The sequence below is a fragment of the Thamnophis sirtalis genome, unplaced genomic scaffold, assembly GCF_051295495.1.
Source record: "Thamnophis sirtalis isolate CommonGarterSnake01/CBP01778 unplaced genomic scaffold, rThaSir2_p1.2 scaffold_1, whole genome shotgun sequence".
Classification (NCBI taxonomy): domain Eukaryota; kingdom Metazoa; phylum Chordata; class Lepidosauria; order Squamata; family Natricidae; genus Thamnophis; species Thamnophis sirtalis.
Genome location: NW_028261381.1, coordinates 15,134,648 through 15,153,116, shown reverse-complemented (window position 1 = coordinate 15,153,116; position 18,469 = coordinate 15,134,648). Strand labels below are relative to the sequence as shown.

Below are 18,469 nucleotides of genomic sequence, written 5' to 3'. Positions count from 1 at the left end.
AAATTGCCTGCCCACACTCACTGAGGAGTTTATTTCAAAATTGAAATAAATAAACATGCAGAAGCTGCTATAAAGTTTGGAATAACGTTTAATATGGTTTGCATATTGTTAACAGAATTTTGAAGGCCTCTCCAAGGCCTCCTAGTTCAAGTAACACAACCAGGAAGTTGCAACCTCCCCAGAACTCAAATATTTTTCCTATTTTCTTGTGCCGCCTCTGAGTCAAATGAGCATTTTATTACAATCCCCCACAAATGCCAATCCTCAAGTCTTCTTTCAGGTTCTCTTTCTTCTTTTCCATACCCAATCGTTTAGCATGCTCTATTTCATTCCCTCCTGGGTGCAAAGATTTGTTAGTGCCCTCCTTCCCTAATTCAACCCAAGTTTAATTAAAAACAGTGATTTGATAGAAAGACGAAAGAGGGTTTACATATATACATCTGAAGACATTGACCTGCTAAAAAAGAAATGTAACAGTATAGTCTCCTACATTATGTATTTATTGATCTATATATATATATTTTAAAAGTGTTCAGTTTGACTATTCTTAGATATGATAATGGGATAAAGTAAATTCAAACATGTTTACTAAATACAGAATTTGATACTACATATTTACAGAATATAAAAAGAATCTGATTTATTATTTCTTTTAAAAAGAAGCAATGAGTTTAAAAACCTGCAGTAAAATACACAAATGCCTAAATTCAGGGCTTTATATATAGCTTTTTTGATGGAATATTTACACTAAAAAAACCCACAAAGCAGTCAGTGACTCAATCTTGATACGGCTGCTTTAAAGAACCTCTGAAGGTGCTAGCTGTGCACCCATTTGCACTGAATGTCTACGGAGATTCTCAGTCATCTAGGTCATGGTTATCCCAAAGGTGCTTTTTCAAGAGGCAAATGGACTTTCTGGTTTTCCTTTGAAAAAACTTGGATGAGAAGCAAGGAAAAGCAGAAAGCCAGTTGCCTCTTGAAAAAGCACTTTGAGGATTGGTACTGAATCCAGATTTTTACACAGCTGTACTAAACCTTGTGTTTGTTTAAAGCTTTAGATTTTAAAATAGAAATTGAAATGAAATTGAAGCCTTGTTTAACATGTTTGATAGCAGCTTTTGTGACTTGGAAAGCACTTCTTGTTTATTTCTTCTTGTGTATTTTTGTAACAAACCACTGCCCATCTTATTGTCAAGATTTATTTGCAATAAGCTGATGCAGATGTGAGAACTAAATTTCTCAATTCTAGAGTACCTAATGATTGAAATTTCTAAACTGCATTTATTGTCATACAGGTTCAAGGATTACAGTATATCCAAGAGTCCACATATACAGGTAGTCCTTGACTTACAACAGTTCATTTATTGAGTGTTTGAAATTACACAACATCATTGAAAAAAGGTGATTTTTATGATCGTTTTTCATACTTACAACTATTGCAGCATCCCCATGGTCATGTAATCAAAATTCAGATGCTTGGCAACTAGCTGACTATATGACAGTTGCAATGACCCCGAGGCCATGTGGATTACCATTTGCAACCTTCTGTCAAGCAAAGTCAACGGGGAATCCAGATTCACTTAACAACTGGATTACTAATTTAATAAGTGCAACAATTCACTTAACAATTGTGGCAAGAAAGGCCATAAAACTGGTTCAAATTCACTTAACAAACGTCTCACTTAGCAACAGGAATTTTGGGCTCAATTGTGGTCATAAGTCGAGGATTACCTGTATTCTATTCTCCAAGGATCCATTACAGCGAGGAATCAGTCTTCAGGCAAATCAACCCCTTCGTGATTGATTGATTGATTGATTGATTACATTTATATGCTGCCCTTTTCCCCGAAGGGGACTCAGGGCGGCTCACAATTCAATCAGGGAAGGGGGTGATAAGAGAGAGTGATCTGCAGTCACAAAGCTGTATATTCAGCAAATTCTGTATCGTGTACAAGTCAGAGTGATTACATAGTGTCAAATTAGAAGATAAAGTGAGATAGCTCTGGGTCACAGCCTTTTATTCTGCAATTCTATGTAATAATCATAGAAAAAAAAAAGTCACAGCATTAATTTTACAGTGAAAAGTTTCGCTCCTGCCTGGCAAATCCCCAAGGGAACAGAAAGGCGTAAAGGTTGCTATATGAAACCTTGATAAATACGCACAATGTTAAATAAAGTGGGTAATACAAGAATAGTAGATGTCTTCAAATGAAACATTTTCAGAGTGGTTTAATTATATAGTGCTTAAATCCTTTCAATAACAATTTCCCCATCCACCAGCTTGACTAGTTGTTTCTTTCTTTTCCGACGTATTTTCCTGACACCTTTTTGTCCCTTCTTTGAAATGAAACCTGGGGGGGAAAAGAGAAAATAAATGACATATTTTTCTCCTTCGCTCTCCACTTCAATTCCCCACCCTTCCTTTTGTTGTTTCCTTTTTTTTTTCTAATTATATATTACAAACTCCTTGAAGTGGGAACATTAAAAAAAACAGCTGTCACAATTAAGGACTGACAATATACAGCAATTGTTCAGGTAGTTGAAAGCATTATGACAGGGAAATTGATGCCTTTGGTGTACCTACACAATTCTATTATGACAAATAAAAGATTAACAAACCAAAAGCCCACTTATGAAAGGCACAGGCGTGATCTTCTGGGTGGGGGCACGCAGGAAGTTTCCCTTCTTTGTCATGACCCCTGCTCTTTGGAATAATATTCCCCGAGATTTGTATAATCCCTACCCTGACCTTAATTTAAAAAGCCCCAAGGCCTGGTCCCCCCAAGTGTTGGGTTACAGTAGGTTATAGAGCAGTGGTTCAATTCAGCCAGTTCTAACCAGTTCGGGCGAACCGATAGCGGTGGCGGTGGGAGGCTCTGCCCACCCACCTGGATGACATCACGTCCTGTTTTTGATGCTCTGTGCATGTGTGGGAGGTCCTGCGCATGTGAGGAGGTGGTGCGTGCAAGCCAAGCAAGAGTGCACGCTCACATTTGTGAACCGGTAGCGAAGGTAAATTGATTTCAACCCTGTAATAGAGCAACTGGGTGGTTAGAGCCAAGGTGGCGCAGTGGTTAAATGCAGCACTGCAGGCTACTGCTAGATCAGCAGTTCAGCGGTTCAAATCTCACCGGCTCAGGGTTGACTCAGCCTTCCATCCTTCCGAGGTGGGTAAAATGAGGACCCAGATTGTTGGGGGCAATATGCTGACTCTCTGTAAACCGCTTAGAGAGGCCTGAAAGGCCTATGAAGCGGTATATAAGTCTACTGCTATATTGCTATTGCTATTGGTGTTTTGATATTTTTTCTCCACATTCTTCTTTTTAAGGTTTCATACGTTCATATATTTTATTGCTTTATTTTGTAATCTGCCCAGAAACATAAAAAATAGGGTAGCCTATACAATGAATGAATGAATGAATGAATGAATGAATGAATGAATGAATGAATGCTCGTATCAAAAACACAAGAAGATCGTTCTCTTTGGAATCATCTCCAGCCCTCTGGAAAAATAAAAGTTATATCTACCTCTAACCAGGAGTTCTTCCAGATGATTTTTTAAAAAAAGATTTATTTTATCCTGCCTTTATTATCTTTATACATACATCAGGATGGCATATGTACCGAATACTTCTTCGCCCTCCTATTTTCCCCACAACAACTCTATGAGATAGGTTGGGCTGAGAAAGAGTGACTGGCCCAAAGTCACCAAGCTGGTTTACATGCCTAAGCCAGGACTAGAACTCATAATCTTTTGATTTCTAGGCCCGTACCTTCACCACTACGCCAAACAGGCTATCTTTATTTATTACAAGTGTATTCCACTCTTTCCTGTACGGAGATCAGTGCATTGTACATGTCCCCCTATTTCCCAAACCCTAGTCTTACAAATTAGTGCGATGACTGCGGGAGGTGGGGGTGGGCGGCACTGTTCTACAGTGGTTCTCCTCCTACCTCTCGGACAGGTCGCAGTCGGTGTTGGTGGGGGGGGAGAGATCGTCCCTGAGGTCCCTAACCTATGGGGTGCCGCAGGGTTCGGTCTTGTCCCCCCTGCTATTCAACATATACATGAAACCGCTGGGCAAGATCATTCGGAGGCACGGGATTAAGTACCACCAATACGCGGACGATACACAGTTGTATCTGTCCGCCCCGTGCCAACTCAATGAAGCGGTGGACGTGATGAACCGGGGCCTTGAGGCTGTTAAAGACTGGATGAGAGCAAACAAACTGGTGCTCAACCCGGAAAAGACCGAGTGGCTGTTGTGTTTTCCTCCCAAAAATTTGGTTAATGTTCCATCAATCAGGCTGGGGGGGCAAAATTTACACCCCTCAGACAGGGTCCGCAACTTGGGAGTCCTCCTGGACCCACAGCTGAGTTTTGACCATCATTTGTCAGCTGTGACCAGGGGGGCATTTGCCCAGGTTCGCCTGGTGCGCCAGTTGCGGCCCTACCTGAACCGGGAGGCTCTCACAACAGTCACTCGAGCCCTTGTGATCTCTAGGCTGGAATACTGCAATGTGCTCTACATGGGGCTGCCCTTGAAGAGCATCCGGCGACTTCAGCTAGTCCAGAATGCGGCCGCGCGAGTGATCGTGGGCGCACCACGGTTCGCCCACATAACACCGATCCTCCGTGAGCTGCGCTGGCTACCTGTTGATCGTCGGGTGCACTTCAAGGTCCTACTTACCACCTATAAAGCGCTCCATGGTAGTGGATCTGGCTATTTGAGAGACCGCCTTCTGCCAATTACCTCCCTGCGTCCCATCAGATCGCACAGGGTAGGCCTCCTCCGAATTCCATCCGCCAGTCAGTGCCGACTGGCGACTACGCGGAGGAGAGCCTTCTCAGCTGCAGCTCTGATGCTATGGAACAATCTCCCCATGGAGATCCGCACCCTCACCACCGTCCAGGCCTTCCGCACAGCCTTGAAGATCTGGCTATCCCGTCAGGCCTGGGGATAGGATTTTACTCTCTCCCCGCCCGAATGTTGAGTGAATGTTGTGTTTTACGGTTAATTTTTTTTTCTTTTTTCTCACGTTTTTCTTTTATGTCTTGTCTTGCACTCCCTTCCCTCATTATTGTAAGCCGCCCTGAGTCCCCTCAGGGAAAAGGGCGGCCTATAAATGTTCAGTAAATACTAAATAAATACTAAAATACTAGTGAGAACTAGGTTACTGGAATAAGAATTAATGATGTCAAGAGAATATCAAGCTTCTAGGATCCTAAGTTAGGTACTTAAACCAGTACACCTGACTGCCTCACAATAGGTGGCATTCAAAAGAGATGCTTCGAAATAGAACAGGGATGGGGGCCTCGTGAGTATGTCGAAATACAATTCAAAGAGTTGTAGCCAGCATCACTGATGGGGAGAGAAGTTGAAAATTTAACAACGTCTTAGGAGCCTTAGAGGGCTGTTAGATTAGCAAAGTATATTGATTGATTGTTACTGCAAATCTTAAAGGCTTGTGTGTTGCACGTAAACTTCTACCAGGAGACAGTCTAAATCTTTCCTATTCAGCTGTGCTAATAGTGTTCAGGGCTTCCAGAAATTACATTTTGTCGATGCTTGTTTAAAATAAATAACAGGACAAGCCTCTTTGACTTGTGCATTCAGTTGTAATAATGTACAAATGAAGGCAAATATATATGTCCCAGGATAATGTTGCTAGATCCAATCTATATCAGTCTCCGGGAACAAAGGTTTAGTCTTCTGAGCTTTCAGGCTTGTGCCGGAGTCCACGTTCAGGGAATTTCTGTCTTCTATTCCAATATATATTCCAGTAGAGAGAAATTCCCTGAAGATGGGCTCCAGCAAAAGCCCAAAAGCTCGGAAAGTAAACCTTTGGTCCCAGTGACCGACCCAGATTGGAACTTGCAGTAATACTTTAGCAAAGAATATTCTCATCCATGTGCTGCAAAATTTGTGACTGTACCTTTCTTACACATCTGCACACATGCCTTCCTAGCGGTGAAATTATTTTCATTCCCGCCACATCCAGTGTAGCTGAACGGACGGCATCTTCCAGTAGTCTGATTATAGAAGAACCGTTTCTCATTTGCTTTGCAAAGACCTCTGTCCATGGGCATCACGCAAAGAGAAGGGAGCAGGGATAACTCTAGACAGAGTAAGGAAGAAAACATGGTGAGAAATAGAAACTTGGATTCTGGTGTTGTATTTTTGGTTCTATGATAAATATACATTTCTCCAGTATTGCATTGCAGTTCTCAGAATTTAAAATGTGTGTGTGTGTGTGTGCATGCATTGTTGGGGAGGCTTTTTTAAGTCAAAGGAAAGTGTCGAAATTGAATGCGATTATAAATGAATAAAAGCATGAAACTCTGAAATACGCATACTTAATATATGCAATACAATATAAATAGACTTAAAAAAATAAATAAAAAAGGAAGTGAAATTCATAAAGGAATAAAAATACAAACAAACAAATAGCAATAGCAATAGCAGTTAGACTTATATACCGCTTCATAGGGCTTTCAGCCCTCTCTAAGCAGTTTACAGAGTCAGCATATTGCCCCCAACAACAATCCAGGTCCTCATTTTACCCACCTCGGAAGGATGGAAGGCTGAGTCAACCCTGAGCGGGTGAGATTTAAACAGCCGAACTGCAGAATTGCAATCAGCTGAAGTAGCCTGCAGTGCTGCATTTAACCACTGTGCCACCTCTTAGTAAATAGTAAAATAAATCACAGAAAGAACTGAGTTTTCATGATAAAATCACAGGTTTTTTTTAAATCCCAGATTATCCCTACCTCATGATGTCCAAATGTGATGGACCAGCAGCCCCCCCCTTCCCTACCCAATAAGGGCCAATGGATATGAAGGCTGTGGATGATGGGAATTTTCAGTCAAGTGTGCCTAGATTGCCAGTTTGTGGCAATGCTGTGCTGTGCTAATAAATCTGACTTCCAAGATAGATCAGTTAAACCTACCCTTGACTAAATTTGTTTAAAACATGTAATGCTTCTAGCTACTCTTCCAATTCAGTATATAGTTTCTAGATTTAACCAAGTCAACAGCAGTGGTTATGTTTTTCCAATTCTGTATCTCATTAAAACCCACCGCAAAATTGTATTTAAGCACCACATCATTCCATTATTTACAAGGTCACTCCTTTCATAAGCCTCCTGTTTTCACATTTGTAAAGAATGCATTCTAGCAGCTAAAATTGTGCACGGAACGCTGTTACCTTCCCATCAAAAGTGGTTCCTATTTTTCTACTTGCATTTTTTACGTGCTTTCGAACTGCTAGGTTGGCAGAACCAAAAACAAACAGACAAGTACAAAACAATCAGAAAAGAGATACAGCCTTCATGAAACGGATTATTTCAAAAGGAACCTTTAATCAAGCAGGATGGAAACCATTAGAAGCAAAGCAGCATCTGAAAACCTTTAGGCCATGCAAATGGGATTAAGCTGATAATGATCCCCTCCCCTTTGTCCAAATGCAGATTATGATCAATACACAAGTGTGAAGATGCTTCCTTAACTCTTCTGCCCTGGGAGTCAAATAATGCACACGTTCCCATGGCTATCTCTATTAGACATCAAAGTTATATATCCCACATGGCTACCATAAACATCCCTCCAAAGATGTTCAGTCTCCCGGTGACAGGAAACAAGTTGTAAAGTTGTAAAACTCAGTTGTTTCAGATGTAGCTAATGATTTAACTCCGAGGCTCCCCTCCTCCCAATTGAATGGCAGTATCACTTTTAGTGATCTGACAGTTGTCTTTTGAAACAGCCAAGAAACAGAAATAGCAATAAGTCTATTTGGTGCAAAGATGCCAATGATTCGTGGGAGGAATAAGAAGGTTTTATGAAACTTGAGCAAAGCAAGGATTGGCCACTGGAGGCTTTAAGGGCCTTGATTTTCTAGGTCTGAAATAATGATAAAGATAGTATCGTACTATGGCAATCAAACCTGCCCAGGTTCACAGCTTGTAGAAAAAAGGCAATAAAAATCGGAAGCTTACATTATTTTACAAAACTCAGTATAAATCCTAAATTATATTGATGTGCTGCTAAGTTACAGAAAAAAACAAACAAACAGTGGAAACTTCGGGAAATAGCAATTTGCTTATAAAATGCCAGGAAAGAAATTTCTCCCTCAGTCGGTTCAAACTAAATGTAGAGAACACGTCTTTTCATTGAACAAAGCGAAAGATTCATGTTGTGATCCTGAGGGGGTCCTTTCCTATAAAATTAATGAACAAGCTTTTCTTCGGTGCTTTTCATACTCTTTGCACAGAACATGCAGGGCTTTCTAATTTAAACTCATTTCCAGTTTGTCCCAGCGATTGACTGAAGAGATTTTGGTGTCACGAGAATGTGGGCTTAATTCCACACTGGGCAGATGACACAGCTTTGCATATCATGGCTCCTTCCTTTAGGAAGATAAGAAACGATGGAAAACTAAACAAGGAGAGAAGGAATCTAAAACTAAGGAGAAATTTGCTAACAGTTAGTACAATGAATCAGTGCAACAATTTGACTTGCCTTCAAAGTTGTGGGTGCTCCATCAATGTAGGCATTTAAGAAGAGATTGGACAGCCACTTGGCTGGAATGGTACAGGGTCTCCTGCTCGAGCAGGAGTTTGGACTAGAAGACCTCCAAGGTCCGTTCCAATTTGATTCGATTCGATTTTCTATATTATATTAGCAGAGCCATTTCCTAGAGCATCATGAGGTGTTTCTTAATGCCTAGCTTGCATTTTGAATTTATTCTTTTGCCTCTTCTGTGAAGATGACCAAGGAGAACAAAGCCAAACGGAGACACATACACACATACACACGCACACACTCACTCACTCACTACACACAAAGAGAAACAGCATGAAGCCAAAGAAAGTAGCCAAGTAGGTGGATTAAATTCTGTCCATAAAATTCTCCTATTTGTGAATATCTATAAAGAGAAATAATGAAGCATTGTCGACTGCCATTTGACCATTCAAAAACAGCACAATGACAATTGTGGCAATATGACTGAAGACTTGCCTCTTTACCTATGCATGTGACATCAATACATATAAGAAGGTGTAGAGCAGAGGTAGTCAACCTTTTTATACCTACCGCCCACTTTTGTATCTCTGTTAGTAGTAACCTTTTCTAACTGCCCACCGGTTCCACAGTAATGGTGATTTATAAAGTAGGGGGAAGTAACTTTACTTTATAAAGTTTATAAAGCAGAGTTACAGCAAACCCCTACCGCCCACCATGAAAGCTGGAACGCCCACTAGTGGGCGGTAGGGACCAGGTTGACTACCACTGGTGTAGAGCTTCAATCACATTGCCGTGACCAGCATCTTGCCTTTTTTGACTCCCTCCCCATAAAATTCCCTCTGCTTTCCTAATTTCACATGTATGTGTGTATGTGTCTTTCTCTTTGTGTATGTGTGTGTGTATTTCACATTCCCGCTGTAAGAATTATGATAGCTAATTACGAAATACAATTTTCCATGAAAATATGAAATTAACAATTAACACAGCAGTAATAAATGGGTGATATTATTTAACTACCCCAAAGAATATTTGGTGGCTGGCTGTTCTGTCAAGGAATGATACTATAAGAATCAGTTGATCCAGAAACCATAGCAGTTCATTAGACTATCTAGACTCGGAGATAATAGCAACATTTCATGCCTTATTAAAGCCATTTAAAAACAGTTCATAAATTTATGGCAACTTCAAATCTCTTTCATTAGAGTAAAAATTTATCTAGTTTATCTATATAATTATCTGATTACTTTTCCCGCTTACCAAGAAGATTGCAGCGCAAGCAAAAAGGGCAAATTAAATTGTTTCCATTAAGCCCTGCTAGTTGGCATTATATCTAGTTAGGCATTTAGAGGAAGATACATGAGTGTGTGTGTGTGTGTGTGTGTGTGTGTGTATGTATGTATATGTGTGTGTGTGTGTGTGTGTGTGTGTTGTATTTGTGCTGATAAATAAATAAAGGGAGACTAGTATAGATCTATTTCAAGCTATTTAGCTCTCATCAGCTACCCATACCCTTACTGGGATTTGAACCTGGGCTGTATTACATATTAGGCAGAGGTGTTAACCATATATATATAACTATATATAACTATATATAACTATATATATATATATAACTATATATATATAACTATATATATAACTATATATATAACTATATATATAACTATATATATATATATATATATATATATATATATATATATATATATATATATATATATATATATATATATATATATATATATATAAACTATATAACTATATATATATATAACTATATATATAACTATATATATATATATGTGTGTGTGTGTATTTATTTGTGTGCATTTGAATAATGTAGAGGTATTTCTCGCCTGGTCACTTTGCAAATGTTTGAAGTTACAGTAGATACCCCACCCCCAGCAGAAAACACCCCATTGTTGTTTGCCCTTACGACCAATTACAGGAATGCTACAGGTCCCCTGCTTATCTCACACACACACCCTGCCATTCTCCCCACCAGGCCCCACACTTTCTTCCTTACCCATCATCCATTGTACGCTTGCCTATTGAAGAGATCTGGAGTTGGGGTTAAGAAAACAGAGTAAGTGTTTGTTGTTGGGTTGTATGGTGAGGTTTCAGAATGGTGCCTGCTCGAAAAATGGTGGCCATCTCTGGGTTCATGTCGCATAGCCCAGCAGCAAAACAGCTTGCTTTGCTTCCCTAATCCGAACTATGGAATTTTTTGAAACGTGTGTTAATATGAAGTAAAGAAAAAGGGGCCCAGGGGTGATATTCACTTACCTTCCCTAGCGGTTCGCATGCTCATCTACGCGCATGTATTCAGCCTTCTGCGCATGTGTTTTTCATGAAAAGGGGGCCTAAATGGGATGCCATAGAGATGGCATGGGTGGGGCAACCCACAATTTCTGCTACCGGTTTAGGCAAACCAGTCCGAACCAGTAGAATACCATCTCTGATTGGGTCCAGTGAGATGGGGTGCAAGGCCCATGGACCCCTGAGGAACAGGAAGTGGAGCATGGGATGCCTTAAGGGTGGGAAAGGCTTTGGGAGGTTTGGGCCAGGGTCTCCTCCAGGGCCCAAGTCACCCTATGCTTTGCTTAATGATCAGCATGTTCATTTAACAACCACATTGGGAAGAGCAGGGATGATCACATGGGCACTTCACTGAATCATGATATCTGACTGTAATGTGAAGGCTGCATTACAGCCTTGAGTTGAGGACTACTTCCCCAGGATTTTGTCATTCTGTCAGACTCTTCCTCACAGTGGCTCCATAGAGGTGTCAAGATATTCTTAGAAGATAGCGCTTCTAAGTTCTAAGAACTAGAACTAAGAACTTCTAAGATACCATGTTAGCAATAGCAATAGCAGTTAGACTCATATACCGCTTCATAGGGCTTTCAGCCCTCTCTAAGCGGTTTACAGAGTCAGCATATTTTCCCACAGTCTGGGTCCTCATTTCACCCACCTCGGAAGGCTGGAAGGCTGAGTCAACCTTGAGCCGGTGAGATTTGAACCACCGAACTGCAGATAGCAGTCAGCTGAAGTAGCCTGCAGTACTGCACTCTAACCACTGCGCCACCTGGGCTCTCTGTTTTCCCACCAATATATACCTCTGATTGGATAGGTTTAAGTTTTGAGTGGGTTGCCTAAATTCAACAGTAGATCCATGCATAAGCAAGGAGTAAGAATCAACATAAAGACATGAGTTGTATTTAACAGGTCAATCAGGGCCAACTGCAAGACTAAGCAAAACAAAACAAAAAGTATCGTCAATTACTCTTGAAACAGTTTTAATGCTTTATTTATTTATCTACTCAGAATATTTCCCTACCACCCTTCATCCTGATTGGATTTTGGTTGACACAAGAATGCGTTCCTTCATCCCATTACTGGATTAGGTGATTATAGCCCAAGCAAAGTTCTATGTTCTATGATGAATGAAGCCAGGATGTAGAAAAACCACACAGCACTTTCCCATCATAGGCAGTCCTAAAGTTCATTAGGAAGATCTCCCTGGGCTTCTCTTACATGCACTCCAGATTTCTAGCCAGCATGCATAATCCACAAACTACCAGCCAGTTCCCAGAAGCACATCTGAATGAAAGTGCAGATGGCCAGCAGAAAAATATAGCAACCGTGATCAGTCTTTTTCCAGCTGTTCCTTTCTCCCTGGCGTACAACTGTGGATCATAAAAGTGAGAAGCCTCAATCTCCAGTATGGCATATACTCATGGCAAAACAATGGCAGCAAAACTTTCAAGAAAAGCTTTCAGACAAAAAAACACCACCACCAGGAAAGATTAAAAAAACAAGCAAAAACAACAAAAGAGATTTATTTCTGTCCCTAACAATTACCTCAGAAATATTAGTATTTATTATTTCTTTCTTGACATTTATATATCCCAGTCTCAAGACTCAAGGAGGTATGCAGAATAGTTAGGTAATAATTAAAAACGGAACTTAAATGAAACTCTGATTTAATTTATTGACAATTTTATAGTGCATATAAACTCATCCATGTTTCCTCAGTGATGTTTGGAGTCATTAGTTTACAGCAGGGGTCGGCAACTTTAAACATTCAAACAGCCACAAAGGTTATATTATATTATATTATATTTATTTTATTATTTTATTTTATTATTTATTTTATTTTATTATTTTATTTTATTTTATTATTTTATTTTATTTTATTTTATTTTATTTTATTTTATTTTATTATATTATATTATATTTATTATATTATATTATTATATTATATTATATTATATTATATTATATTATATTATATTATATTATATTATATTATATTAATTATATACATCATATCATAGTATTGTATTATATTGTATTATATTATCATATCATATTATGTTATGTTATATTATATTATATTATATATATTGTTATGTTATGTTATGTTATATTATATTATTTTCATTAGCAAACCATTTCACAATATATAATTACATATTGTTTTTGTGATTAATCACTATGCTTTAATTATGTTCAATTTGTAATAATGAAAATACATCCTGCATATCAGATATTTAAATTACGATTCATAACAGTAGCAAAAGTATAGTTATGAAGTAGCAACGAAAATAATTTTATGGTTGGGGGTCATCACAGCATGAGGAACTGTATTAAAGGGTCACAGCATTGGGAAGGTTGAGAACCACTGTTCTAAACGGAAGCCCCCTATTCAATTCTGGAGTCGACTGGAAGTCCACAGTCTCCTCCTAGCCTGGCATCCTTTTTCCTCTACCTGTCCTAACTGAAAGCCCTATCAATTGTGAAGCCGACCAGCAACAGGGAGTTGCAGCAGAGGGATAAACGAGCCACATGTGGCTCCAGAGCCGCAGGCTGCTGACCCCAGAGAAAGTGAATATTTCTGATGTAAATGTATAGTGCCACTGACTCTTTAAGGCAGAAAGCAGTAAAATACAAATCCAGACATTCAGAATTAATAATATGTCAGATAACATGCTAGGTGCTAGCATGTATTGTGTGACTATTCCCATTTGGCAATGGCATGTTAGAAATTTGAGATCTCCTTGGTAAACTATAGTTGTGCAATGGCACAGTCAAAAGAGGAATTCCCAGCGATTTCTACCATACCCAGTATTAGTTAGCAGGGTTGAGTATGTTTTTGGCTGTTAGAATAAATAATATAGTATGCACTATGTGACTCTGGTTAAGGAAGCTTCATATGTTCATATGCTATTGTTCTTTTCTGTTTAGGCATTATATATGAGAGTGATGAAATGGGGATTTTACCATCTTTTAGTAATAATAGAATGCACAAGGTAGCAGCTTTTCCATGGAGGGAGGGCAAAAACACCTGCTTTTAAAAAAAGCAAGTATACCAATGATAGAATAGAGAGGAATTTTTTTAAAAATGGAGGAATCAGTCACCCATCTTTGCAGAAACTCCCCTTAGTTGTTAAACCAAATGCCCTTCAGAATCATGAAAAGCGAAGTAGAAACATGACGGGGAAAAATTCAGATGAGAACTGTAGAGTGAGCCCGACTCTTACTCAGGCATAAACTATTAACACATACCTTGCTTAATACGTGGAGCACTATTATTGCTATTAGTATCAAAAACCACGTGGTCATCATCTATTTGTAGTGAATTGCCTGAGGGGACTGAAATAAAAGGAAAAAAAGTTTGATTAGAATGGTATATTGGGACAGAGAAAACAGCGATTAACATCTATTTAATACCCCAAGGTTGTAATTGCCTGAAATCCTCTTTTCATTTGAACTTACTTAAACATAAGAAGTAGTTTTCACTTCATTTACATTAAACTGAAAAAGGAGCTTATTCCCACCTTCTGTTATACATCATACTAGCTTTCTAATACATTGTTTATGCAGTTCTTTCACTGAAGACTGAAAGGGATTCCTTATCTTTGCTTTTTCTCCCCAGTTCTGAAAGCACATGATAGCAACCACCCATACATGCAGCCTTCAAAATGAACGTGTGAATGAGTTTCTGTTGCAACTCAGCAGGCCCGCCACCGTTCCCACGTGCTTTGAATTCTATAAATTCCAAGTCTTATCAGCCAATAAAAGCTAGCAACAGTTGCTTTCTAAAAAAGATCTAGAAGGATAGAGGCTCTATCTTCCTGCCTTATACCAACAGGCACTGAGAGATGCAGTTAAGTACCAAGAAACAGTTCCACTTACCCCTGTCATGGCAGGTATTTTGGCATTCTTGCAAAGATTTAAAGTTGTTTTGGTTTCCCAGGCAACCTCCATATTGGAATTTTTCACACTGCTGTGACTCTTTGTTGTAGAAATACCTGGGAATTAATCCTCGGCAGACCCCAGGGTCATATTCCAAAAGGCAGAAGGACGGCTTTCCTGTGAATTAGGATTGTTTCAGGGAGGAAAATGATTATGTTTCTTTCCACTGTTATTGTTATTGTTCCCTCTTAACCTCGTAACAAAATCATTAAGTTCTAACTAAAGTTAAATGCTACTCAATCCTCCTATTGACTTCAGGAGGAAAGATTTAGGAAAATCCTTCAATACTCTAGTTTTATAAGATTTTTGTATATCCAGAATGTGAAACATAATGTAATTGTAGTGTATTAGCCACAGTAGTTGTCTAGGGACTTGCTATATCCTCTACTTTGGTTTGCAAATAATATGGCTGATTCAGTTTCCATGATACCCATAACTGACATGGAATGTGATGAGTTTCACAAGTTGGGTTTATTCTGATATTTTCAGCCACAGTTAGGCAATAGCCCTCAAGAGGGTGGTAAACCTTTGATGCAACCATAATATTTAATATTTAATTTCAGAATCCAGATGGCCTCAATTTTTCAAGAAAGTAAGCTATGCTAGAAAATGTCTCCCACAAAAATATGAGATTTGTATCTTTTTTTTCTTTCTTCCTTATACTCAGTTGTCAGGATTAAACTCAGCTATATTTACACAGTCTTCAAGCGTATGCTACACAAATGATTTCACCACAAACTGTTGAAAGTAAGAACAGCTGCTACAACTTCTAATGCAGCTGGAAAACGGACAATTGTTTGAAAATGGTTTGGTCCAAAAGATTGCGTAATGGTAACTCGGCTAAATTTGTTAATTAAACATCCAACTTCTCATTCTGTTATTTATTTACAAAATTTATATCCTGTCTTTCCTTCAGGAGCTCCAGGTGGCATAAATATATACCACTCCTTCCTTCCACTTTTAATGCCAACAACAGTGCTGTGAATCAGGTTGGGCTGAGACCAATTGGCCCAAAGTTACCCAGTTTTTAACATCTGAATTGTTTTATATTGTTGTTTTATGATGTTTTAAGATGCCCAAAATTGTTTGACAGCGAGATGGATAGCATATGAATTTAATAAATAAATAAATAAATCTCTGGGGATAGATCTGAACTTGGTTCTTGCACTTTTAATTCAACAGTTTACGCACTATATCTATGTTAGTCTAATTACAGTGAAATGCTCCATATCATTTGATTCTAATCTCAAACTTTAAACCTAAGGGCCAAACTTAAATTTTGGTGATATGGGAAGAAATTAGTCTATTTCAGGATGAATCTGACTTAGTGTTAGTACCATCCAGAGGTATTTCTGCTTGATGCCTATATCTCCTAAGAAACAATAGATAGCACTGTCCTTTTTGTCAGTTTTTGGATCCAGAAATTAATGTCTGAAATGAAATCAACTTTAATGCAATTCTCCCAAAACTATGGATTCTTATGGGTAAAAATATCTTTCTGAATAATAAAAAAAAGAAAATACGTCTTGCAACATATTGATTCTAATTCTCATGCCACTGCTTTCCCATTGCTTTGATAGGTTTTAATGGGTTTCAAGATAATGGTACTTTTACAATCAAGATATTCATGTGCAAGGCCACTTAAAACCTAATTAACTAAGGATAATTCAGTTGATGTGATATGAACACTAATAATTAATCTTGGCAATGTTCGTTTCTCATTCATTATTCATATTACAATACAAACTTAATTGTGATACAATTATATTGCATTATACATTGTAAACTGTAAGTTAAAAATTATTGTACTGCATTGTACTGTTAATATGACGCCCTCCAAAATCAAACATCATAAATAAAAATGATCTACTTAAGCCCCTCTCCTTCTTACAGATGAAAGAAACATTAAAATAAATCATTATAGTTATTGTTTCCTATGATAAGTACAACAATCTTATAAGCTCATAAGAATTTGAGACATTTGAGTAAAATCTGCATAGTAACTTAACCCAGCCATATTTCTGTTGGGAAATTATTCCTTGATACTGAGAGATTACAAAACACAAAGAAACAGTTAAGTTACCATTCTTAAGTCTTGATCTCTCTGTGTTTTTTGGCACATCTGTAATAGAAAGAAGAAATGTAACAGTAAAAGTTCTCATAGGGCATAATCTTTCTTTCTCTAATACATACATACACACATCATCATCATCATCATCATCTATATACTGTATATCTATATCTATATCTATATGTTGCATTTGTGCTGAAAAATAAATAAATAAATAAATGCAACACAAATGTAACAAAGGCAACATAAAAAATGGCTTTCTGCCTGGATGGCTCCTAGGGTGATCTGAATGACAGAAAAGGGAAGCAGTATGCTGCCTCCCATATTTGGGCATACCAGGGATTGTGACACAATACATACATACATACACATACACATACATACACACATACACACACACGTGTGTGTGTGTGTGTGTAGATTTGGAGATGATGATGACTTCTTTTCAATAGAAATATCTTGTGGAGGCTGGTTTTCAGTTTTTTCCTTTGCTTCTCAAAATTTGCACATCACAATTGTTTTTTAAAAAATGTAGATTTTCTTTGTCATTGCCGCATCTACGTGGAACTCTTTTCTTTCATAAATATCAAACAGTGAAGCTGCAAGTCATTAGTGTCATTGTTGGACTATGAATGTGTTCCTCTGAATACATTAATTTTATGTATTTATTAAATATATATAATACTCATTTCACAGTGTGAGCTGACACCTAGCAGCTAATATACTCTAACATACTGATATCAAGAATTTAAAAAATCAGAATAAAAATCAAGAAAGACACATACGTATATAGTGCTGGGGATTATAACTAAACAAATCACATATCAATGGCCTGTGCAACATCCTGGCCATAGAACCAGGAGGAAGAATTAGGTCTAAAGGCCAAGAGGATCAGGGTCATCTGAATCTCAGTGATGAAGGGGAGAGGGGAATGCTGTTCTACAAGACCGCCAGAGCCACAGAGTTCCTGGGTTCTATAAAATAAAACTCTTTAATAGATGGCACTTGTAACGTATCAACTCAGTCCAATCTGGTTGGGCAGGCTGAGATAATTGAGAGATAGTACCAACAAACTCTGCTGAAAATGATTGAGTTGGATATAAGAAATGTAGACAAAGCATCTAAACTAATTTCAGCAAATGGACAAGCAATAGGGTTCTAGTAATCAAACTTGAGAGATGTTACAAGCTATACGTGTTGCAGAATATATGAACATCTTATGAGCATGATTCTTTTTCACATCTTATAAATGTATGGACACACATTGTTTTTCAAATGACTCAGGAAAAGTAACTATGACATCTTTTTCAGTTCCAAATTCAGAACGTCTCCATACAGTTTTGTTTTCCATGAGTATTTATTTATCATCTGTCAAATTTAGATATTACCAGTGGTGAAATTCCAAAATGTTCCCTACCGGTTCTGTGGGCATGGCTTGATGGACGTGACTGAGTGGTTGTGGCTTGGTGATCATGTGACCGGGCAAGAGTGGCTTGGTGCAACAAGCAGGAACCACACAGAGTCACAGAGAGCTCAAACACAAACTATCACACTTTACACAAAAATAACACAAAAGCTACACAATTGACTCACACACAATCTTACATACGTTCAG

General features: G+C 38.3%; 1 protein-coding gene across 2 annotated transcripts in view; it reads right to left on the bottom strand.

The window, feature by feature from the left end:
• Positions 1-1,812: 1,812 nt before the first annotated feature.
• TFPI (tissue factor pathway inhibitor) overlaps positions 1,813-18,469 on the bottom strand; it is a 45,139-nt gene continuing 28,482 nt past the window's right edge. The window contains exons 4-8 of one of the 2 annotated variants that reach the window (XM_014067920.2): positions 16,867-16,905; positions 14,724-14,900; positions 14,094-14,180; positions 5,938-6,120; positions 1,813-2,351 (exon numbers count right to left, since the gene is read on the bottom strand). In XM_014067920.2, coding sequence (XP_013923395.2) covers positions 2,245-2,351; positions 5,938-6,120; positions 14,094-14,180; positions 14,724-14,900; positions 16,867-16,905 — 593 coding nt within the window. In that variant the 3' untranslated portion in view covers positions 1,813-2,244. Of the gene's footprint in view, positions 2,352-5,937; positions 6,121-11,815; positions 12,212-14,093; positions 14,181-14,723; positions 14,901-16,866; positions 16,906-18,469 lie in introns of those variants that run through there. The other variant, XM_014067921.2, reaches the window with a different exon arrangement.